The 25,647-nt window shown below is 50.0% G+C and overlaps 1 protein-coding gene across 2 annotated transcripts; it reads left to right on the top strand.

Moving 5' to 3' along the window:
• The first annotated feature begins 555 nt into the window (after positions 1 to 555).
• On the top strand, positions 556 to 22,470 carry LOC133344959 (homeobox protein engrailed-1-B-like). 2 transcript variants are annotated; one of them, XM_061555289.1, is made up of 2 exons: positions 556 to 1,704; positions 21,904 to 22,470. In XM_061555289.1, the coding sequence occupies exons 1-2, from the start codon at positions 1,197 to 1,199 to the stop codon at positions 22,236 to 22,238; spliced, it is 843 nt and encodes a 280-aa protein (XP_061411273.1). In that variant the 5' UTR covers positions 556 to 1,196; the 3' UTR covers positions 22,239 to 22,470. The 2 variants fall into 2 exon arrangements, with proteins under 2 accessions (XP_061411273.1, XP_061411272.1); XM_061555288.1 differs by having other exon boundaries at positions 556 to 1,710.
• The last annotated feature ends 3,177 nt before the right edge of the window (positions 22,471 to 25,647 follow it).

Raw genomic sequence — 25,647 nt, 5'->3', positions numbered from 1 at the left:
GTTAACTAAGACATGGTGCGGTGTGTAAACAACAGCACTGGGAAGACAAAGGCGTGGTATTGGGCACCCACCGCCTCATGTGCCGGCCTTATAGAGGATATTCGTCTTTTGCATGTAGCTGCCTATACGTGTGTGAGCTTTGTAGTAAGCGTGAGTCTGATCTACATTTGCAGTACTCGCGATATTGATACTCGTTTAAGTCGTAGGCGCAGTCGTGTGGGTTTTATGGTGGGAGAACAGTGGATGGTAGCTCCTCCAAGCACGACGCGGGGAGTGGCGATGGTGATGACGATTATGAGAAGGTGGCGGTGCCACGGGAGGGGGGGGGGGCGGGAAGGAGCGGATGCCTGGGCAGGGACGCGTTTTGTCGGCGTCTTAGCCAATAGCTCTCAACCTTAGCATCACACCTCCCCTCCCCCGTCCCCCCACAGCCACCTACCTCCATCATCACCCTACCCCGAACACGCTCATCGAATGAGAAGATTGACGTCCAACCTGCCCAGAAGAAGAAGAAGAAAAAAAAATGGAGGGCGGGAGAGGTGGGGCCTTATTTCACCCAGGCACGGAGCCGGGGGGGTGCCACAGGAGGAGCGTGGACGCACCGCGTGCGGGTAGTCGTAGGGAGCGCGGGTAGTCGTAGGGTGGCGGGTGTCTGCGCTCTGCTTCCGCGGGCTGCACACGGGCACAGCACGCGCGGGCTGCTGTAGCCACGAATAGCCGGTGCTGGGGAGCCGGTGGGCGCGTGCACGCGCGCGCATTGGCCTCCGTGTAAGTTTTTTTTGCGCGCCGCGTTGCGAGCCAATTTCACGGCGACCCCTCATCGCATGGCAAACGGTGAGAAATACAATCGGACGGTCAGACGGGGGCTGTGGAGGGATAACATTGCGCGTCATTCACGCACGCACACACGCACGCCTCGAGTGCAGGCTATCGTGCGTGCGGTTTAGGTAAGGGACGACAGACGCATGCGAATTGGATGAATTGACAGAGCCATCCGTCACACGCGCGCGGTCGAGAGACACGGAGGGAGGGAGAGCGAGAGAAAGCGATCGACACCTCAGGGGACACGCAGATCGCTTTTACGGTGACCGCCAGCGGCGAGTCGTGAACTGTGGAGCGTTGACCCCCGAGGCTGGGCGAAAGTTGGCAAAACCGCTGAAGTTTCACCGCGCCGGCCGCGACGATCTCCGCGAGGCATGGCCGAGTCGCCAGCGGCGCCGGGAGACGGTGGAGAAGCCAATGGATCATCGTGCGGGGACGGAATCACCCCCCGCGACCCACAGCAGCAGCCGCCGCCGCCAGCGCCGCACAGGCCCACAGACTTCTTCATCGAGACCATCCTCAGCCCCGAGTTCGGGCGACGGCGGAGCGCCGATGCCGCCGGCGCTCCTGGTGTTGATGCTGGCAGCGGCGGTGGTGGTGGTAGCGGTAGCAGTAGTGGTACATTTGCCGGTCAGCGCGATGCCTTGCGGGGGGTCTTGGCAGCCGGCTCGCTGGAAGCCGTGGGCGCGGAGGGTCGAGTTCCGTCCGTGGGGCTCGGCGAGAGAGACGGAGGCGCGCCGCCCGTGGGCTCTCCGGCCGGGGCCTGTGGAGTGGGCGCCGGGGCCGCTGCGGGCGCGGACGGGCAGCCTCCGAGCGGGGTCAAACCGCTCATGTGGCCGGCTTGGGTGTACTGCACGCGGTATTCTGACAGGCCTTCGTCCGGTAAGTGTGCGTATTCCAACCATGCAAACGCACGCACGCACGCACACGCACGCACGCACGCGCGCGCACACGCGCAACAAAGCTCACCCGTATAGCCGTAACAGACTGTCGAAGCAAGTGCTGTTAGCGAGCACCTCATGAGGGCTGGAACGGTGAGTGGTCAGCACCGCGCCCAGCCGCCTTTGTCTCACCACTGGGCGATGTTTACACACTGCACCTGGTACTCATTTGAGACTCAGTCGACCTAGGAGAGGCCCGGGACCAGTTCAGATAATCGCCACCGGTGTTGGCTGTGAGTGGGAATCTAACTCGGGTCGCCGGGTTCGTAGCGGCAGCGTAGCGCTCACCACTGCACTACTGCTCCGCATACACGTGCGCGCGCGCACACACGCACACGTACACACCGACGCGCACCCACCCACGCACGCGCGTAAGAAGAGCTCACACGCCGCGCTGCAGCGAGTGGAGTTTCTGCAGTTGGGGCTTCGTGCATGAGATCGCGTGATCGGTTTCGTGCCGCTTTGCATCGGCAGCCCCGTGTGCCTGTACACACACGCGCGCGTGCCTGTGCATGCGAACGCGTGTGCACGTGCGCGGCTGGAGATACACACCGCAGCTATGCGCAGAGGTTAGCGCGTTGCATTACGAAACCCGGCGACCAGAGTTCAATTCCGACTTGAGGCCAACGTCTGTGCCGATTATTTGAACCGGCACCGGGCGTCCCCTAGGTAGACTCGGTCTCAAATGAGTAACTGGTGCGATCTGTAAACATCGCCACTGGGGAGACAAAGGTGGCTGGGAGTGATGTACGCCGTGCCGCCAATCAAAGACGCTCACTAACATCACTTGCCCCAATAGTCTATTAAGGTTATAGGGCCGATCTTTGTCTTTGTATACACACGCGTGTGGCTATGCCTATCACCAGCAGCAGCAGCAGCCACGGTCAATCCACTGCTGGATGAAGGCCTCGCCAAGCCCATGTGTGCATGTATATTCAGCCTCGTATATGTCATACTACAAAGGCGTAAGTGGATATGGTTTTATAGACTTTCATATATATACATGCCATTTGTGAACGTATGTGCACGCTACATGCACGCGTAATTCCATACGCCTAAGTGGGCATGTATATTGAAAGCTTTCGTGACTGCAGGGATTCATCTTCTTGGTTCTTTCGGTAAAGTCACGTAGAATGGAAATAATAAAATAATAATAATAGTAAAATATAATAAGATACGATTCTCACGACGTTTCGGCCACAACGCAAGCAACCGTCCTCAGGTGAAGAACAGGGCTGTTCAGACGCTGTCTTTCCGACAGACCTGTTCTTCACCTGAGGACGGCTGCTTGCGTTGTGGCCGAAACGTCGTGAGAATTGTATTTTATTATATTTTATTTTTATTATTTATTATTTCCCTTCTACGTGACTTTACCGAAAGAACCAAGAAGATGAGCATGTATAGTTACACTGCACGCATTATATAAATGTGGCGAAATAGACGCATATGTTGCTACGTATACGTAATATCGTATATAGGTGCAAGCACACGTAGCTGTGTAAAATATCTTATCGATGACTCTCTTTCCGAAGTTAATCCTCAGCTTGCAATGTGTATACTAATATTGTTTATATATAGCGTCGATTTGTGCACGAATCGCAATACCTAGTAATTAGGTTCGCCAATGATCTCATTGCACATACTATGCCATATTTTAGTAATAATACATTTCCGATTATTTACATATATATAATCATTTAAATGGTCAAATAACACTTTCCATAAACCAAAAATATATCTAACGAATTATTTATACAATTATAACATATTTATATATATGATCGGATCACGTTAACAATGACAACAACTTGGCTCATCTGCTTTAGTCATATTTTAGCCAGAGAAAACAATCCAATTAATTGACAGCCAAAGTATCAACCCACTGCTGAATGATGATAGCCTTGCGACTTAAGGAGAACCGATCATGATGATAATTCTTAATGAACATTTAATGACGGTCGAACACACCGCGATTTTTATCGAAACATATCCAAGCTTGTTGCCACAACACAACGTCAATTTAATGACAGGACGTGGCTAAAGCCACGAACACGATTTGAGCATCGTTTTTAATTGAATCAAATTATATTTCGAAGGCTAAAGAGTTATTTTTTTTCTCGAGAACACATCTCGACGATTGAACAGCCTGAATTCACCCATGAGCGTTGACGATTTTGTCTGTTGCGCGGAACACGGCCCGTATAGCTTCGCGTTTTTCACTGCAACATTCAACTCTTAACTCTTAAGTACCCACTTACTTTTTTAACCAGATAAGGCCCACTAATCTATATAGCTTTTTAAGAAGCAACCTGGTCACAAATGATAGCTCAACACAGAAGTGGCTTATCTTGTGGAAATTGAAAGCGGCCAAATACTCTAAAGCGCGTGTTGATTCTAAATGTGGAGGGAAACACTAGAGGTCCCGGGGAAAAAATTCACGCGACCACGGAGAGAGAGAGAGAGACCGCAAACTCCAAATATATAGCAGGCGGGTGGCCAGCACCACGCCCGACCGCCTTTGTCTCCCCAGTAGCGATGTTTACACACATCAACAGGTACTCATTTGAGGCTGAGTCGACCTAGGGGAGGCCCAGGACCGGTTCAAATAATCGTCATCGGTGTTGGCCGTGAGCGGCAATCGAACCCGGGTCGCCGGGTTCATAGCGCAGCGTAGCGCTAACCGCTACACCACCGCTCCCCATCTTTCAACAATCACACACACACACAGTACATGTCACGTCTCTGTCGTCGTACTGGCGTGAGGTGTGCACGAGGCCCGATGGGAAGAGAAGCTTCAGTGATTGCCCGCTGTCGTAGTGAAATCGGTTTGCGCGCGTTGTGCAAAGTTGCCCGGCGTATATTCGCGCATCTCGTGCCGTCGCGTTCACGACAAAGACGCCCTGTGGGGGACCGCACAATAACACTCGCGGCGCTCAGAGCCGCGTAACATCTTTCGCTGGGGGTTAGATCCAAGCAATCGCAATAAACTTGCCGTAAATACTAATAATAATAATCATGCAACATCGCCGTTGGCTGGGATAACCGCGCCAGCAGCTGAAATAATTTGACAACAATCATACGTGTTAAAACACTTCGTTGACAGTATTCCAAGTATGTAGGAGCATCGGAGAGGTTTTAAGGACTTAATGGGGTCCGTTGCGTTCGAGTTCACACTTCTATAAGCCTTCTTGTGCCTCTGCGTGGTGCAATGATTGGAGTTTTGCGGTCACGTAAACGCCCTCTTAATGTTTTGTCATTACGTAGAAGAAACTCAAAGCGAGCTCGTGCCCGTATTTTTTTGGTATCGGCTTTTGAGTCGCAACACATTCTTATAAAGTAAAAAAAAACACGGTTACATTTGCGTTGATAGAGACCACGGAAGGCGCATTACTTGGGTACAATTTAAAACGTTGGTTTCACCCTGCCCCTATACGGGCGCCAGAATTTGAACTTTTTTTGTCGAATGTTATAATCACAAGCAGATACACGTGACTATATTTGTGTCCAAATGTAAAGACATTAACCCTTCACGAAACCATCATTCGAATGAATGTCCACGAGCCAGTCACAACTGTCTCTGTGCGCGTGCCCGATATGTGTTTGTGTCCGTGTGGATACTCTAATCAGATGCGCGCTAGTTACGACGATACTCTCGATAACAACTGCCCGTTACGATTTTTCGCCCGTTACTATCTCACGCGATAACGTCCTGCAATGTCGTACTGTCACTCAGTGCCTCTTGGTGGAGCGGTGAGGCAGCGGTCCGCACATTACGTTGCAGGCTCGTTATCACGAGTTCCATTTCCGGCCACGGCTAACATCAGTGGCAAAGTGATAGCCGAACTGGTCCTGGATTCCACCCCGTTCCACCGAGCCGTACAATGATCAGCGTGGTGAAATATGGTCCCAACGACCCCCGAGAGCAGGAGGCATTAAATCCAGCAGTGGAATAATACATATTTTGCTGTCAAGAAATCAAATGAGTACTGCCCAGGGCGTTAGACAAAGTCGTAATAGGCGCACCAATTCAACGTATGAGCAGCATTGGCAGCGTTACATTTGCGAAGTCCAACCTGAACTCACACAGCGACTGCAAACACGTGCGCAGCAAGAGACTTCACCGAGGGCGGCTGGGGGAGGCGGTAGTGCAGCGGCGAGCGCATCGCGCTACGAACCCGGCGACCCGAATTCGCTCGCAGCTCACCGCCAACATCGGTGACGAATATCTGAACCGGCCTTGGGCTCTTCCCTTTGGTCGACTTGGCCTCAAATGAGTAACTCGTGCGGTGTGTAAACCATCGGCACTGGGGAGACACGGGGGCGGTCCGGTGTGGTTCCTGGACACCCCCTCGTGTGCCGTGTCGGCACTCGCTCCAACGGTCTGATAAAGCTATACAGTTTAAGGGATCTTTGTTTTCAAGTTTTATAGATGGTCTTATGCGTGTGTGTAGGCGCTACGTGTCTATGTATGTGTTCATACGTATTATTATTTCATTATGTGTGTGTAGCGGTCAGCGCGCTGCGCTACGAACCCGATTTCAATCCCCGCTCACGACCAAAATCAGTGACGATTGTCTGAGCCGGTCCTGGGCCTCCCCTAGGTCGACTCGGCCTTAAATGAGTACCTGGTGTGGTGTGTAAACATCGCCACTGGGGAGACAAAGGCGGCCGAGCGTGGTGCTGGCCACCCACCCCCTCGTGTGCCGTTCTGCCCTTCATAGGTGCTCGCAACAGCACTTGCCCCAACAGTCTTTTCAGGCTATTCGGGGGATCTTTGTCTTTTTGTATATACATATCCTGCCGTAATATACCGAGCTCGCTATGGGCATGCATGCACACACACGTACGTGTGTGCGCAACGCCGGGTCACGTTTTAGAGAAAGGTTTCTTTCATCTGATCTTTTCCGGAATGGGGTCATTGCTCGAAACGTTAGCCCCTAATGAACGTGTCTGCTTTATGGGGCAGCAATAACAATAATGTGGAAGGCAGCGGAGGCGTTTTCTGTCCGCTGCGGGGCCCCGTAATTACGCGCGCATGAATTGCGGGGCTCACGGGAGGTGTTTTCGCGAGTCACGTGCAGCAGTCGCTCGCACACGACGCTCACTTCGCTTCTTGCGCAAGTCCGTGGACATAACAACAAAAGTTCGCTTGTCGGACCAGCGATTGATTTCCTCTGCGTGCGATATGGTGAGTTTGTCGTTTGAACAACAACAATATGAATACACAGATGAACTATTTTAACTTTGTTCAATACAAAAATAAATGTACATAATCGACCACCTTTCCAGCAATGAACCTTGTGCTCTTAGGAAGGAAGATTTACAAAACCGTCCGGGATTATGATTTGTTTATTTGAAGGCCACAGTGTTATTGACGAATGCGAGTTTTATTGTTTTATACCTCGCGTCATTGTTTGTAATGGTCCCTGGCTCCCTGCTCACACGAGGTCATCATTAGCAGCCATGATCAATCCACTTCTGGATAGATGCCGCCCTCCCCCTCCCCCCAAGCCGTCGTCAGCTCGCGCGATCCCACGATGCAACATTCCACGGAGCGCCTGAACACCACAAGCTAATGTGGATCGCTCCATCTCCTCGGTGGATGTTTCTCTCTCTCGGATTCGTTCCATCCCTTGGTCGTTACTCTGTCACTATTCTTGACCATCGGCCACGCATCCCTTCGAGTGACGCGTCCCGCCGAAGCTCCACACTTAATTGTATTAATTTATTCGCCGCTATTAACCAGCGTGTGTTCTCGACTCCGCGTGTTTCCCTTCTGGCCTCTCAATGTTGTTAGAAAGTCTATAGAATCACGCGAAGAAATTGGGGCAGCGCTCGTCAACTCCACATTCCCATGGCGAGGTCAGAATTGACCTATATCCGTAATACGTAACCACTCTTGGATTTCCATTACGTGGTACTTGTGTTTAATGGGCCCGTGTTGATGATTGGCTGGGGGTCGACCCCGCCGCGATGGCGATTTGAACTGGCGGCCTTCCAGTCGAGATGCTCTCAGCACGGCAACGCTCGGGCTGACGACGACGATGCTCGTCATCGGCACGAGTGTCGACCGCGAGCGAGGTCCGTACGCTCTATACGGCCTCTCGCGTCACACTCCACGGCAGGCTGACACTGCCCTACGATGAGCTTTGGGGGTGGGGGGGGGACCCAAATTCGAAGGAGTTCGATTTTTGCTGTGCATTGGTGCAATCATAGACTCGACTATATTTCTAGCTTGTCGAGAACATCCTTAGAATTTGCATCGGTCACGATAGTCTGCATGCATTCACTGCTGTATAGTTTATCCCGTAGAACTCCGTTTGAAATGCACTCATCTCCTGTACATGCATCCGTGGTCGGTATGGATACACGGCACCCGTCCACCACTATCTCCAGCAGAGATCGTCCGACACGAGCACTTGAGCATCTTCTCAAGGGCGCGTGGGTTTAGCCGAATATTTTCTTCCGTAACGGCTGCGAACAAATGAGACGTAACGGGCCATCGGCACGCCACGCACTTCACGATGTGCCCCGTGTGCGAATCTATCGTCCGGCTTTGGAGATGACGAGTCGCAGTCCGCTCATGAAACAGCTCGTCTCATAGAAACAACTTCCCACTTTACCCTGCAAGTTGTTGTTGCTGCATCACCGTTTAATTTAACCAGAAGACGACGTGATAATTTACTGCTTATATATCGCGCCTTTAATAAATTATCAAAGCGCTTCACGTCATGATTATGGGGGGGGGGGGTGAGGTTGGGAGAGACGTTGCACCGAGTTAAATTAGAAAATGCATTCTAAAAGGGAAATGTTATTTTTTTTAGGCAGATGACTTTTGAAGATCCCAACCGAACCGGACTCGGTGACAGCCTTGGGCAGAGAGTTCCACAGTCCGGGTACTGCCACGGAAGCGAAGCCCTAGAGAATCGCCCATGGACTTGAGCTTCCTTCTAGGGATGCAGACGAGATCCAAGTCCTGTCCGACATCAGAGTTCCCGTTAATTAAACTTTAGGGGCGCGCAGCAACGTAAACCCCCATTGAGACGTGTGGAACTACGTCGCTTCTTTTTTGCAAGGGCGACCTGTGCGTTTACGTGAGTGCAGCGAGTCCTGTAGATGGTGTGGCGACGGCCCAGCCACCGACGTACTCAATGCGATGCTATTGAGTGCTGCACTCGATATATATATTTTTTAAAAACGTGCGTGTAAGTCACGCGCGTACGATCTTTACACCATGGCGACGTGAATGCGTGTATATGTGCGCAGTATGGACCGTTATCTGAATATAACATTTAAAAATAGATATTTTGAAGCCATTCTCAATCCACCAATGGATGAAGGTTCTTCCATGTCACGTCAGTTATGGGATTTTTTTTAACATACTTCACCACGCTGGTCACTGCAGTTGATAAAGAACGGGGGAAAGGAGGGCGGGGTCGGATCTGGTATCACGTGCCACCAATATGATCCGTGGCGTGGAGTCGAACTCAGGTGGCCGGCTTTGTAGCTCAGTGCGCCAACCGCGGATGCACTCACTGGTCGTAGACATGGCGCGTGCGTGCGTGTGTAAACAGAGGCAATGCGGTGTGTCGATGTTGCTGTACTTTTACACAAGATGCGTGTTGCGTTAACACATCAACACGCATGGATCCGGTGTGCGAACAAACGGACCGTTTCACGCATTTTTGTGTGTTTTAATTAGACACGCATTGTGCACGCGTGGCTTTGTGTGGGCAGTGGTAGCGCAGTGGTTAGCGCACGAACCCGGCCACTTCGAGTTCGATTCCCACTCATCGGCCGTGACGATTATCCGAACCGGTTCTGGGCGCTCCCCTATATCGACTCAGCCTAAACTGGGTTTCTGGTGCGGTGTGTTAACATCAGCATCGCCGTGTCGGCCTTAGTTGCCTTCTTAAATCGGTCTTCAGGGCTATATACGGGGGATCATTGCGGGTGTATATACAATTACGTAAAACATTACAATTGTCTGTGTGTCGAGCGTATGCGTTTCTGCATTGCAACGATACGGATGTACGTAACTGTTTATATATTTCTGTTCTTAAGTATATCGGTCCCATGTGTACGTGCGCGTTGATGTATGCATTACATATATACCGATGTGCGTACTGTCTGTGCGCGCTTACAAGCACGTGCGCGTGTATATATATATATATACTTATGCATATATAGAGGTCGAGAACATGTTTGTGAGATGTGTGTATATATATATACGTGCGTCATTGTGTGTACGTTTAACATCTGCGTATGTGTATTAATTTACTCGTGTATGTCCATTGTACATGTCAAATGTGTGTGTGGATTGCCAAGCGTCTCGGTATATGCGTGTGTGTGTGTATATACACAGTGCCTCGTGTATAATTGCCCATCATTGTTTGAGGCATCAGTGGCGATATTGTCAATTATCGCAGTATCCCCCTCTTCAACATTAGCCCATCGATAGGGCCCTTAATGCAACACGACGATACAAGCTCGGCGTGGTCACGTTTCATGTTGAAAACTGAACGATATTTTGTGGACGCGACTCGTTGTGTACAACGTGTGTGCTCGGATCTCCTGTAAGTGGTCCCGTATGTGTGTTCACCACGTCCTGAGGTCCCGCGCTGTACGCGTACTCACCCACTGTGTGTACACGGTATATGTACCCACGTCTGAGGTCCGGTATGTGTCCTGATGTCTGTATTTTTGTACGATGCGTGCAGGGTCATAGGCGTGTACGCTATTTGTGTCGGGTATCTGTGTACTTGCGTCTGTGTCTATGGTGTGTGCGTGTGTGTGTGAAGTGAGTAGGGTGTGTGTGAGTGGGGTGAGGAGATGGGGGGGTGCGTAGGGGTGTGTGTTGGGTGTATTTAGGGTGGGGGATGTTGTGGGGTGTGTAACTCTTAGCGTGTGTGGGTGTGAGGTGAGTGGGGTGTAATATAGGGTGTGTGTGAAGTGAGTAGGGTGTGTGTGGGGGGCGTGAGTGTGGGTGCGTATGGGTGTGTGTCTGAAGTGAGTATGGTGTGTGTGTGTGTGGGGCGTGAGTGTGGGTGCGTAGGGGTGTGTGTGTGGGGCGTGAGTAGGATGTGTGTGTGGGGGCGTGAGTGGGGGTGTGTGTGTGTGTGTGGGGCGTGAGTGGGGGTGCGTAGGAGTGTGTGTGTGTGAAGTGAGTATGGTGTGTGTGTGGGGGGCGTGAGTGGCGGTGCGTAGGAGTGTGTGTGAAGTGAGTAGGGGGTGTGTGTGGGGCGTGAGTGGGGGTGCGTAGGGGTGTGTGTGTGAAGTGAGTATGGTGTGTGTGTGGGGCGTGAGTGGGGGTGCGTAGGGGTGTATGTGTGTGAAGTGAGTATGGTGTGTGTGTGCGTGGGGCGTGAGTGGGGGTGCGTAGGGGTGTATGTGTGTGAAGTGAGTATGGTGTGTGTGTGTGTGGGGCGTGAGTGGGGGTGCGTAGGGGTGTGTGTGTGTGAAGTGAGTATGGTGTGTGTGTGTGTGGGGCGTGAGTGGGGTTGCGTAGGGGTGTGTGTGTGTGAAGTGAGTAGGGTGTGTGTGTGGGGGTGCGTAGGTGTGTGTGAAGTGAGTATGGTGTGTGTGTGTGTGTGGGGCGTGAGTGGGGGTGCGTAGGGGTGTGTGTGTGTGTGTGAAGTGAGTAGGGTGTGTGTGTGGGGGGCGTGAGTGGGGGTGCGTAGGGGTGTGTTTGTGTTTGTAGAAAACTGGTTTCCCGAACTCGAGTCCACGCGACTCCCCACCACACGTGACGTCTCCCACATAGAAATTAACTCGTTCCACGCCGCACGCGCCCGATGATTGGTAAACCCTAATTTTGGCTTTCCCATTCGCGGAACGTCGTGCCCGGAGCGCTGGACTCGCTCCCGGAAATTCGCGAGCTCAAATTACGGTGGGTCGGAGGGGCCTGTTCACTATATCATCCCTCCGCGGTCGATAAAGTAAGCAGCACTATTTTGTGGTGAGTCCAATAGTGATCAGATGATTGATACCCTCTGGCTGTGCCTCCTAATTCATTGAAATACATTTGGAGCTGACGCAGTGAGCAGTGCAACTACTTAGTGGGGATGTCGATTATTCAACCACTGACTGAGGGCCGCAGGAACTCACCATGACTTCGTTTCGATATTTATCTTTTTCAATTAAACAAAACGCGCTATAATCTTTCGTCTCTTACAATCGTCAGAGTCCTATTCGTTGGTGGCCTTTGAGTTTTTTGTTTGTTTGTGAAACCTGTCGGGCCCTGTGCTCGGCAACCTCGTAAATAACAAATGGTCCCGTTTTGAAATGTCTTACGTGCATGCCCACAAGTTAACAACTTCAGATCCATACATATATTTTTCAGTCGACAAGCCTAAAAACAACGAACTCACATTGCCTATCCATAATAAGGCTGACTCAGCGAGCCATGCCCGGCTTGCAGAACGCCGAGGAAGACCCAGGGTTGTTAAAATATTGGAGAGGCTAACGTGAAAGTGTAACGTACAGAATTGCAGGCCTCGTGCGTTGCACCTCCTAGACGCTGTTATAAGGGAGAGTGGATGACACGCGTGGTTTTGTAGAGAGAAAGCGGCGGTCGGTCTTAGGCAGAGGAGCAGAGGGTAGGGAGGTCTTGAACCTGGACTTGAAGAGTAAGTGGCAGGGAGTCAACGGACTCGAGCTGCTGATTACGGTGGCGGCAGAAGGGCACAATCGATCTTCGAATGGGGGGAAAGACTGATTGACTGATTGACATAATTATTTGGGTCAACGGAAAAAACGGAAAGAAAAAAAATATATTTTAAAAACACTGGTTTCTACGCTTTAATAATACAGTTATTTTTTATTTAAAGCTTTCGTGACTGCAGGGATTCATATTCTTGGTTCTTTCGGTAAAGTCACGTAGAAGGGAAATAATAAAATAAACGTCGTGAGGATTTTGATTGTTTTATATTTATATTATTTATTATTCTATTATTTCCCTTCTACGTGACTTTACCAAAAGAACCAAGAATATAATATAGTTATTAATATTGTTATGATACCTATCGGTTATTTTTTCTAATTGGCCTATCGGCGTTCATCGTGTGAGATGCACACAAACAACAGCACACGCCGGTGTGACGTGACAATGGTGTTTGTTGTGAAGAGGTCGCGACCACCGTCGCTTCTGGTGAACACGCCGGGCCCCACGTCACGAGGTCAACTCGGCGCTTGGGTGCAGCACGAACGTGATCACCACTCACGGCGCTAGCTGAGAGTAAGACATACAAAGATCCCCCGTATAGACTTACCAAACTGTTGGTTCAAGTGCTGTTGGCGAGCACCTAAATGAAGGCCGGCACGGCACAGTGGCCAGTACCACTCAGTTCGCTGGGTTTGTAGCGCAGCGCTAACCACCGCCCCACCACTCCCCGCAAGAGTAAACGCACACACAAACACACGCACACACATTAACTCATTAAACACAAAAAAACACGCGCGGTAATGACCGAACTTGTGCTGTATTGCATCCAGTTACTATTCCCGAAATAGAAAATGCATTTAGAGTTTTACTTAGATTATCATTGGCAATTCATGTGAAATTCGGATACATTTATAAATAGTGGGAAATTGCAAATCACACATTTTGCATTTATGAAAGCCACCACTCATTTCATTCGGAGACTGGTTCGTGGCATTGGGATGGGGGAGTGAGGGGCGAGTTAGGGAGAGAGATTGGAGCGGTGGCGCAGTGGTTAGCACTCAACCGGGCTACTATAATGAAGTCGATTCCTGCATTTGACGGCTCGCATCAGCGGCGTGGCGGAGCATAGTGGAGGGAAAAAATCACCACGCCCGATGGACACTTCGTAGGGGGTTGAAGCCTTCATCCAGCAGTGGATCGACAAGTGACTGTCCGTTGTGCTAATGCGGACGGGCGGAACATAGGCCACGGGCAGGAGGCGCGGTGGAAAAGTAACTCGAGGGGTGCCGGGGTGGTGCAATGTTAACTATCTCGCCTGGTATGCAGGAGCTCGTGGGTTCGAACTTCGACCTTGACGCCTGTATATTTGGAGTTTGCGTATCTCTCTCCACGTGGGTTTCCCTCCATTTAGAAATATGCGTTTAGCGTATTTGGCTGCTATAAATGCCCATGCGATAAAGCCACTTCGTTGAGCTGTAACTTCTGAAAAAGAGCTACATAGTTCAGTGGCCTTCATCTGGTAAAATAAAACAAATAGTAAAAAAATAGTTCCATAGATGAACTGCTCGATAATGTGGTAAACTTTAGCCGTGTTAATGCACCCGTCTAAATGTAAACTCTGTAAACATGGAAACATGTATTTTATTGAACGCAAAGTTGGTGATAATGTTATATTTCTAATATGCATTGTAATCGGTTGCCATACAGTCGTACACGGTGAAGGAGTGACATAGATATATACCTATGGCATATATGTTTGTAATATATATAAACCCATTGCATCATAGATAGCCCCAGAAACAGTCTGTTGGTATAAGAAATCGTGTGAAACTCGGTGCCCGCGCGAATTCGCTGCAAATCCTCTCTGCTCGTGTGATTTTTATTTTTTTATTTCGGATACGCGACCAGTGGTGTAGAGACGACAACGCAGGGGGGGGGGGGGGGGATTCTCTGGCTTCATACCGCGTGCGCACGCACGCGTCAACCCACCCGTTATAGACACCTGCCCAACACCTCGAGACGACCCTCCTGCAGGATTAATCTTGAGACTCGGTGAGGATGCCTCCTCTCTCTTTGCGTGAAAAAATGATAAAACCTCGACTCTTAAACGGCGCACTGCTGTTTCGTTTTAAAGACCCAACACGCGAATCGAAATTTCGGGGTTTGAATGAACCAACACGGTAACGGGATTAGAAAGTAGTTTGATCGAATATTGGTGAACTACTCTGATCACAATTAGCAGTCGTTTAACCAACTATAATTGGAATCTGATTACAGACCGTAACTTCGGTGATGCAGGTGGCCGATTACAATTCAACTTGGAGTCATCCGACGCGATCTTAGCTCCGATGTTGCCTCTTCCTCCGTACGGATCGCGGTGATGTCGCTGTTCTGATTCTGTTGCTGATGCACCACGGGTCTCCCTTGCATACCTAGCTGGGTAACTGGCTGAAGGAGATTTTCATCTAAAACTCGTCGTCCTTCACCGGCACCTCCCGATTTACCACGGTTGGCTACGTACGGTGGGAAAGAATTTCGACATACATACAAATACACATTGAATTGATTTTGGTCTCAATACGCATATTGTCCCACCGCGTTCAATGGTGGTGCATGCGTGTCCAATAAATAGGTCCGTGAGTGAGTGAGGAGTGCTGACGTCAATATCGCGAGATGGGGCGTCTCGCCCTGTCGCGGTGTCATTAGTCTCAGTTCGAAGCGCGGTGGGCAGACGGGCTTGCGGGCTACAGCTGCTCCTGGAGCAGATGGAATTCGTTCATTACGCTCGATCACCGGTGCCGCCGCCGTTACAGCCCCATGCCTCGCGCTAAAAAGCCTGCGAGTTCAACTCCCGGTCACGTCGCCGTGGAAGGAGGGGAGGGGGGTGTAAGTAAATTCGGCCTGTCGTCTCTCCCATGATCGATAACACAGGTGGACCTCCACCAACCTTTTGGTAGAAAGTCAACACCGCGTTCGTCCACCTGTCCTGTGCGGAGATCGCCCGTCTCACCACCACGAGAATGTGGAATTACCACCGTTGGCTCAATGCCACCGTCGAGCAGTTCCAGAAGATCGTCGCCCACCCCCCCCCCCCCCCCCATGTGCACTGCGTACTCGAGTGCTCAGAGCAGCGTCGGCTGTAGCCGCTCTGGGCGAGCGTCCACTCCACTTTCGGCGCTCGCTCACACACACACACGTGTAATGGCGTCTCTGCTGCCTTGTGGTCCAGTGACTTATGGAAAATAATTTCATCGGGATGCCTACACGAAAGAAGGGCAAAACTTCGATCATTTTCACTCCACTCTACGAAAAATGTCACTTTGATCCGTTTCATCTTCATCACCACTTGCGCAGGCACAGGCTTGCTACACCAGGCAATAGCTACTTGTGTAGAAAGGGATGTAGGGAATGCATTGACATGCATGCGAGAATTTGACCCCACGTGGTTTTTCATATGACCGGTCAAAGTAAGCAGTTAAGAGCGTTCAAGTAAGAATATTTATTTCCAAACAACGCATATTAATAATACACGCTGGCCACTGGGAGAAGACACCAAAAGCGGCTGAGCGTGGTTGCAGGTCACATCACCACCCGCTCATGAGCCGTGTCGGCCTTAATAGGCGCTTGCTAACTGCAATTGTCTCTACGGTTGACATACATGCACACGTGGGGAGCGGTGGTGCAGTGGTTAGCGCGCTGCGCGACGAACCCGGCGACCCGAGTTCGATTCCCGCTCACGGCCAACACCAGTGACCGGTTATCTGAACCGGTTATGGGCCTCCCCTAGGTCAACTCGGCCTCAATCAGTACCTGGCGCGGTGTGTAACCATTGTCACTGGGGAGACGAAAGCGGCTCAGGCGTGGTGCTGGCCCACCCACTCGGGTGCCGTGCCGGCCTTCATAGGTGCTCGCTAACAGCACTTGCCCCAACAGTCTGTTAAGTGCTATACCGGGGGGAGCTTTGCCTTTTGCTTTGCACCAATCGACGTGTTTTAGTGCTGCCGTTAGCCACCCGAGTTCGATCCCCCGCTCACGCCGAGCAGCAGTGCGACCGGGTTGTCTGAACCGGTCACTGGGCTGCTTCCCCCGAGGTCATCTCGGCCTCCACATGAGCAGCACCTGGCGCGGTGCGTAAGTCGCCGCCGCTGGAGGAGACGGAGGCGGCTCGCGCTTAGTGCTCGCTGCCCCCCCCTCCCCCTTCGCGTGCTGTGTCGGCCTTATTGGGTTGCTACTCCATAACAAACGGCACTTGCCCCAACAGTCTGTTTAAAGACTATGGGGGGGGGGGTCTTTGCACATCGACGTGTGTCCGTGTGTTAAAGGCCCACAGGCAAAGCGAGACGTAGGTCTTCCACAGTCGTTATTAACGAATTAATAATTCACGGCGCTTTGTCATTTCACCGCGGCGTAATTGCCTTCGCCACGTGCCGTGCGGGCGGTCGTCATGTGGGGGAGGGGGGGGTTGACTATACTTCACCACGCTGGTCAATGCAGGGTGGCTGAAGATGGGGCGAATCGCAGGACGTGTTCAGACATCACTCGCCCCCTGATGATGTTCGTCCTCGGCCAGGAAATCGAACTTAGGTCGCCAGCTTCGGAGCGAAGTGCGCTAACCACTGCGCCACTGCTCCTCCGTAATAAAAATGGAGCACATTGTCGTCCTTTATCAGAACAGTGCACACAGAGCAATGACAGTTGTCCGAAACGTATCCTTAGTACAAGCATCATTATCGATAGTAGTATTTATTTACTTCGCACGCTAAGATCAATGTCAATAGCGAGAGTCGGTCTCGGCCTTGTGTTGGAGCAGCGCGGGGAACGCGCGGGTCACTTCTGCGTTCGATGTGCGCGCGCGCGCGCATTGAACGCGGGCAATTCGCCGCGTGCTGTCACTCATTCGTGTATTGCGATGCTTGCTATACCACCTATCCTACCTCCAAAACCGACGTCTCCTTTAGCAAGAGAGACCTGAGGGATATCACGGGGACAACACAGCAGGCGCGTGGAGCAAGACCAACGATGGTGGTCGTCTTCTCGTGGGTCGTCTCGCCCCGGCATAGAAATGTTGGCATTTCCATCACCAATACTGAGTGTGCTGATACAGCACAATTTTGCACGTGTATACACTCAGAATTCGGTCCCAGGATGGAAAAAAAAAGTCCTTCGCCTTGGAAATGAAGCAATGGTCACAGGAATATATGGTAATCTCTCGACTTTCCAAGTTGGATAACGCCATGCATTTTAATTCGACAGTTGTATTTCCCTCGTGTCTCGTCAGTTCAACCAACCAGCTGCATTGCCATGGAACCTGCCGCCGGTCATTGTGGTGCCATTGAGACTTTATTCATAATGATCTCATCTAATACTCGTAGCCTACACACATACATAAAAAACAACGCTCCCCCGTATAGCATTAAAATACTGTTGGGGCAAGTGTTTGTTAGCGAGCACCTAATGAAGGCTGGTACGGCACACGAAGGGGTGGGTGGCCAGCACCATATCCGAACGCCTTTGTCTCCCTAGCGGCGATGTTTACACATTCACACCATTTACTCATTTAAGGCTGAGGAAACCTAGGGGATGCCCAGGACCGGTTCAGATATTCGATACCGATGTTGAACAGGAGCGGGAAGCGAACTCGACTTTCCAAGTTTGTAGCGTAGTGTGCTAACCAATACACGGCCGCCCTCCACATTTAGACATACACGTGTATACATGCATACACGTACGGCAATTGACGTATAACTGGTTCTGTAAACAGAGTGTGTCTATGTTGTGTGTCTCTGTGTGTCTGTGTTGTCTCTCTTTCAAATGTATTTCTACCTGATGACGGTTGCTTGTGTTGCAATCGAAACGTCGTATTTTATTTTTTATTTTCTTTCTTCGTGAGTTTACCGAAAGAACCAAAGGAGTAATTCCTGCAGTCACGAAAGCTTCAAATCAAGTTTGCTTCTGTAATTGTAGCATTAATTATATTTAATTGTCTCATTGACAACCATTTTGTAAAACGTTTGCCTGTACGTGTTTATTTGCGTTATGCGTTTGTACTTGTTTTATTTTATTTTGGCGTTACAATAATTGTTTTGATTTCCAAATTTGTATATGTCCTCCCGTATTTTGTAACACACTTTATCTCCCAGGTGTATTTTGAAATGAAGGACATGTGCATCTCACTCGAATGCTATCTGCAGGTTATCTCTAGCGATCTCCCACTCAGAATCATCGTCTTGATTTAGACTGGAGGAGGAATCCGATGAGCTATGAAGCTCTTTTTCACAGATGTCGCAATCCACGGCAGGTTGGGTGCTGCAGAAGTTTCTCGCACGCGGAAGGTTTATGACTTCAATTCTGGCTTGGTGGCCAGCACAGCCCATCATTTAGTCCGTGGTTGATAAGCGAGTTCCATGTTTGCAGGAGGTCAACCGTAGTCGTCGTATATAGAGGCTAGCCTCAACCGCAGGAATGTTGAATTTCTACCACCGATGGCTGAGAGTCCTGAACGGAAAGGAGGCTTCACCACAATTTTGTTTTCGAAGCAGGGAGACACTTGGCACGTGATGATTTATTTGACAAAATCCTGTTTCATCACTCGCACTGTATGAAGCGATGAGGGAGTGAGTGGTGGCGTAGTGGTTGGCGCACCGCCCCTTGGCCACGGCTAACATCAGTGGCGAGTGATATCTGAACCGGGTTCTGGTCCACTCCGCGTTCATCAACGCGCCGTAACCAGCAGAGTGGTGAAATATAGTCAACCTCTTCCCCCCCCCACCCCCCCATAGCCGTTATAGCATGGGAGGTCTGCATACAGCAGTGGATAGGTACAGGCCTGTAAACTACACGTGTGTTATAATAATGTGTAGTATTTGCTATACGTGCAATCTCCAACTACATTCATAAATTGCAAACTTTAGTCAAACTTGAACAGACAATTCTTATACAATTAATAATAACACGATTTCTAAGCGTACGTATGATTGAAATCAATCACTCTTATCTCAATCAGGGTTCTAATGCGCAGGGGTATTTAACACGACCCAAGTCGATACGAGGATACATACACTCACTGACACATTAAAATCGTAGTGCTTCTATCTATGCACACGTAGGCACACGTGTACTTGGCATGGACAGGTAAAGTATGTACAGTATACATAAATTAGCATGTCGGACGTTTGTTTACGATATGAACACGCTCCTGTATTCCCTGACCTCCCATTCAACATGACAAAACACCGTGTTCTAGTACAGTAAACGAACGCTGCCATAAATAGAAGAGCAGTGCACAGCGAGTGGCCTGACGTTTCGGGTAATGCGGCCTGTTATGCCGCATCGTACTCCGTCGCAGAGATAAAAGAAGCGAGGACGTGGTTTACGAATGTGGCGTTGCTCTCGAGTGTGCAGGACGGTGCAACTGCGGGGTGGGGGGGGGGGCACGGGATAGAGAGGACCAGCCGCCGGTTCTACTTCGAGGAGGAAGGCGGACATTGGGTCTCGGTTAATGCGTTGCACCGTCAGGGCCACCCCAAGTAGCTGCGCGGTGCGGTGCCACTGTGGCTTCGAGGTTGTCAGCACAACGGACTGTGCACATCTTGAGTTGAAGCTTTCGTGACTGCAGGAATTCATATTCTTGGGTCTTTCGGTAAAGTCACGTCGATAGGTTCAAAGAACAAAAACTAAGAAAAACTAAAAAATCATGTAAGTGGTGGACAGCCAACCCGACGGTGGTTGGTTTTCCCTCATCAAAACTCGACACCATAGAGCTCGATGTATTTATCACCGTCATCACCAAGCCAGTGAACTGGAACACGTACACCAAGCTCTCAAGATGAATGGATATTCAGACTACACAATCCGTAAAGCTATCACCCCAACCGTTGGGAAAGAACCATCTGAGGACCCACTCAAAACCATCACCTTGCCATACATAGCAGGGGTCACTAAAAAGATTTCCCAAAACATGAGCAAACACAAGATCCAGGTTCGATTCAACACAGTACATCAAATTAGTGATCTGATCCCATCTGTGAAGGATGTGATCCCTGACATGCAATACCCCGGCGTCTACAAACTAAGCTGTGTCTGCGGCAGTAGTTACATTGGGGAAACTAAGAGACATGTCTCGGACCGTGTTCGTGAACATAAGGCAGATCTGAAACACGGTAGGACCAATACCTCGGCCGTGGCTGATCATTGTTTTAATGCGGTAGGCTCACACGACATGGATTTATCTTAGACAAAGGTACTTTGCAAGCCCACTGGCTATCAAAAAAGATTAGTCCATGAAGCCATCCATTTTTTAGACACAGACACAATTTCAACCGAGAAGAAGGATTCAAACTGAGCAATCATTGGAAGGACGATATCAACCAGTTGAAATAAAAATTGGCTATGATGTCCCCATCCTACCTGCCGATGTTAGTTGTGCCTTACTCCCATTTCAAACTGGCGCTTTCACAGTCACTTCGCGTGCCGACCCCTTGCTTGCGGCACCGCATTCTGCCATTAACATGCTAATCTCTCTTCAACATGCTAATTTTCACCTGGCAGCCCTTTGATTGGTGGAAAACCAACCACCGTCGGGTTGGTTGTCCAACACTTACATTATCATTGGCTGCTGACATTTGGGCTACGCCCATATCAAACCCTTATAAACAGTTTGCCTTGGAAGCTAACCCCCTTTTCCTGAAGACGACCGCTTGTGTTGCGATCGAAACGTCGTAGTTTCTTGTTATTTTTGTTATTTTCTTTGAACCTATCTACACGACTTTACCGAAAGACCCAAGAATACGACTCTGCAAAACTGAAACATTCTGGCTCATCCTGCCTGTGCCATGAAACGAAAGCGCAGCACCTAAAACAACGGCAATTGTCTTCATTGTTTGCACACCAAGGTTGTGAAAAACATCGACCTCGCTGATCTGACGTTATATTAAAACGTATAGAGCTCACGTCACTCGAGTGTCATAACGGGGGAAACTTGACCCTGATTATGAATAATTGATGAACAGGCAAGAGTCTGTTTTGACTATCAGATCTCAAATCGCAATATACGTTCAGACCTGTTCCCCCTCTGTATGGGCCTTTTGTGCCAATGGTTTTCAGAAAAATGAATAGAATTAACATCTCGCCGCGGTGGCGAGATATTAACTACCTCGATGTTGTTTAAAATTTTTATCCACCACGCTTTGTGCGAATGCGCTTCGGGAGTTGTGGCCCGTGAGCTTTAAGTATGACAACCAAACAAATCCCCACCGTGAGAGCGACATGGCGTGGGCTGGTGCCGCATTATCATCCAGCAGTGAATTCGCCGCGTGGATTCCGCACCTTCGATCATCACGATTGGCTACGTACGGTGCGGAAGAAGTGCAACACACACATATACACACACAGCAGACCGTGCGTGTGTGTAAGCGAAAGTGACCCGGCTCCTCTTCACCCCCCACCCACCCACCACCCATTTCTGTTCCCATCCCGCAGGCCCGCGGATCCGCAAGGCGAAGAAGCGCGCCGAGGGTGGCGGCTGCGAGCCCAAGCGGCCGCGCACCGCCTTCACACCGGAGCAGCTGTCGCGCCTCAAGGCCGAATTCCAGGCGTCGCGCTACCTGAGCGAGGCGCGGCGCCAGGCGCTGGCGAGGGACCTGCAGCTGAGCGAGGCGCAGGTGAAGATCTGGTTCCAGAACAAGCGCGCCAAGCTCAAGAAGGCGAACGGCGTGCGCAACGAACTGGCGCTGCAGCTGCTCGCGCAGGGCCTCTACAACCACTCCACCACGTCGCACGCGGGAGAAGGAGACCGTGACGAGATGAGCGACTGAGCTGGCGAGCGAGCGAGCGAGCGAGCGACAGAGATGGTCGAGAGAGAGAGAGGAGATAGAGAGGACGGAGACCTTAAAACAATCTCGCCACGGGACCCGCCGCGGGAACGCGGAGTGAGCGTGGTTGAGTTGTGAGAGCCAGCCTGGCCACCGATGAATGGAGGCGGACGACGGCTGCGCTTGGCAGCAGCATGACACGACGGACATTATGAGAGCCATTAGGGGGCTGCAAGACGCGGCGATGGGGAACGGGGGGGGGGGGGGGTGAGGGGGGTTAACGAGGGTTGGGGGAGGTGAAGAGGGGTGGGGGCCCTCGTCTCAGGCCGGGTGGGTGGGGGGGGGGGGGGCAGCGTGTGTTAAGCGAGAGCGGGAAGCCTTGTCTCTGGAAGCGCTAATTTAATTGGTACAAGGAGCGCTAATGGACTCGGATGCGCCGAGCTATTCCGCAGCCGAAGAATAAGATTCCACCGACGGGCCCTGTCTTGGCATTGACGGTGATGGTTATGATGCCAACGGGGGTGATGACGACGACTAATCACCTGCTGGATCCTTGGCGCATTTGCAAGACTCGCTGCGTGTACTTTTTAAAATGAACTTATATTATTCAACGACACCAACCAACGGCAAGAATTAATGTAGTCTTGCGAATTTTTGAGAGCGATTGTACCGGTTGTATATAATAAGAATAATAACGGCGATGATAATTATGATGGTGATGAATCGAAGTCGAATCCCTTCGCACGAGAGAATTTGTCCGGCATCTCAAATATCGATTGGTATATATATATAAGTGTTGATTGGCCGTGCTTGTATGAACGTGTCCACCCTGCGTGTGTGCGTGTGTGTTTGTGAACTTGTCCGTGTATCGTATGGTGCTGTTGTGACGCGTCGTGCTGGAGGTCAGATGTGTCGTGGCGTTGTCATCTCGTGAGCATCAAGACCAGCAGTGGCTATGCCCCTTGTATTACTTCACCGTGTCTGTATTCCGTGCTACTGCGGACCAAAGATTTTTAGAGAAAATCGCGTTATATAAACACAAACACACAACGTTCGTGAATAAATGGCACATTTTGAATGAAATTATTCTCTTGCTTTTCTGAATGTGATCGGACACATTGGGACGGCTTTGTGTGTGTCTGTGGGGGCGCGGTAGCGTAGTGGGTAGCTTAATGCGCTACGAACCCTGTTCACGACCAACATCGGTGACAAATATTTGAACCGGTCCTGGGCCTCCCCTAGGTCGACTAAACTTTACACGAGTTGATAATTGTTTTTTTTTACTTCTTTCCTTAGAGCCTAGTCTAACAGCTTTCCTTAGAGCCTGTGAGACAAGGCTCTAAGGAAAGCTGTCTCGGGTGTGGACCAATCAACTTCAAGGACAGTGCATACATTATCAGAGTTATGTTTTTTGTTTGCATTATGACTGCAGGTATTGTGGTTTATGCAAAGATGACTCCTTGTAAAAAAGGTGTCAGTTTTGTTGCCAGATGAAAGGGTAAAAAAACAATTATCATATTTTTTACTGGCAAATGAGGTTCCAATGGCTTACACGAGTTACTGGTGTTTATGTGTACACATCACCGCTAGAGAGACAAAGGCGGTAGGGCGTGTTGCTGGTCACCCACCCCCTTGTGTACCGTTCCGGCCTTCATAGGTGCTCGCTAAAAGCACTTGCCCCTACAGTCTATCGATACAATATATCATCAAAGGCGAATCTTTGCTTTTTACTCAATATAAGCTTACTTGAAGGGCATTACATTTCGATTTAAAGCTTTCGTGACTGCAGGGATTCATATTCTTGGTTGTTTCGGTAAAGTCACGTGACTTTACCGAAAAAACCAATAATATGAAGGGCATTATATCTGCAAACACAAAGTCTCGCTGGTTACCCGGGTTCGATTCTCGCGCACGGCCACCATCAGTGACGATCTGAATCGGTCATGGGTATCCCCTAGGTCGACACAGCCTCAAATGACTACCTGGTGCGATATATAAACATCGTCACTCGGGAGACAAAGGCGGCCGGGCGTGGTGCTGGCCACCTACTCCCTCACTAACAACACTTGCCAAAAGTATTCTAAGGCTATAGGGGGACCTTTGTCTTTGACTCTAGCGTATTTGTAATGTGTAACGTACAGTACGCCTAATTAATTTCGCAGATATATCATAAGACAACCAGTTCTTAATTTTCAGCTATTTCTTAATCATGAAGTATGGCCATATTTGACCATACTTCACCACTCTGGCGCGTCGGCGTTGGTGAAGAAGGGGGATGGTCCGGGAACTGGTTCAGATATTAACTTACCAACTGATGTCATCCGTGTCCCGGCATCGAACTCTGGTAGCTATAGTGAGTCAACCAAGCGCCACTGCTCACTTGAATGACCATGATTGTATATATATATAAACAACTTTTTCATGAATAAGCAACAGTTGCAATTTTGATCAATATTAATTTTTGTGCTAGAGCACGTGAAAGTTGTAATGCTTGTTATTAATCACTATGACGTGGCCTCACCCAAAAACAAATATGGATCATTCTATTGACTACGACAACCTTGCGTTTGCAGCTGGTTGCTGCTATATGGTTTAGTCTGTGATAGATTATCGCATAATACAAATATCCTTGGTAGACACGTGCTCATATTATTTGAGTCTTTCGGTAAAGTCACGTAGATAGGTTCAAAGAAAATACAAATTGTAGTCTTTTGTTATTTTCTTTGAACCTATCTACGTGACTTTACCGAAAGACCCAAAGCATATGAATTCCGGCAGTCTCGAAAGCTTTAAGTCAATATTTAAACACGTGCTCATTACACCAATGATCAAGTTTCAAGAAATATTAACAAACTGCAGGGTACATATAACAAATAAATATATGAGTTTACAATAGTTAAATATGCGATACATTAAAGAACCATACTCTTTGGTTCTTTCGGTAAAGTCACGTAGGTATAAAATATAATAAATGAAATCACGACGTTTCGGGCGCAACACAAGTGCCCGTCATCAGGTGGGATAACCACAGCAAGAAACAATTGCTGAAGTGGGCAAAAGGGGGCTGCTTGTAACAAGAGGCCATATAGGTAAGAGAGTGGGGGGAGGAGCCAGGGAGGAGAGATAGAGAGGGTGTGGGTGTGGGGTCGGGGGATTGGAGAAGTGCAAGCTCCAACAACGAGTACGACAAAATGCCGGGGCTGGGAAGTGAGCGGGGAAGAACATTGCAAACCCCTCGGGGATAGAAACGACCCACGGTGGGATTGAGCGTGCGCGTGAACCATGGGGTCCAGCCCACAGTGAACACGGGGCAAAAGTCGAATCAAGCCCACAGTAAACAAGGGAGAAGAGTGGGATCAAGCCCACACGGGGCAAGAGTAGTGGGGTCAAGCCCACAGTACACACGGGGGAA

The sequence above is a fragment of the Lethenteron reissneri genome, chromosome 21, assembly GCF_015708825.2.
Source record: "Lethenteron reissneri isolate LAM-NWPU_2019-01 chromosome 21, ASM1570882v1, whole genome shotgun sequence".
Lineage (NCBI taxonomy): Eukaryota > Metazoa > Chordata > Hyperoartia > Petromyzontiformes > Petromyzontidae > Lethenteron > Lethenteron reissneri.
This window is presented reverse-complemented; position numbering and strand designations above follow the sequence as displayed.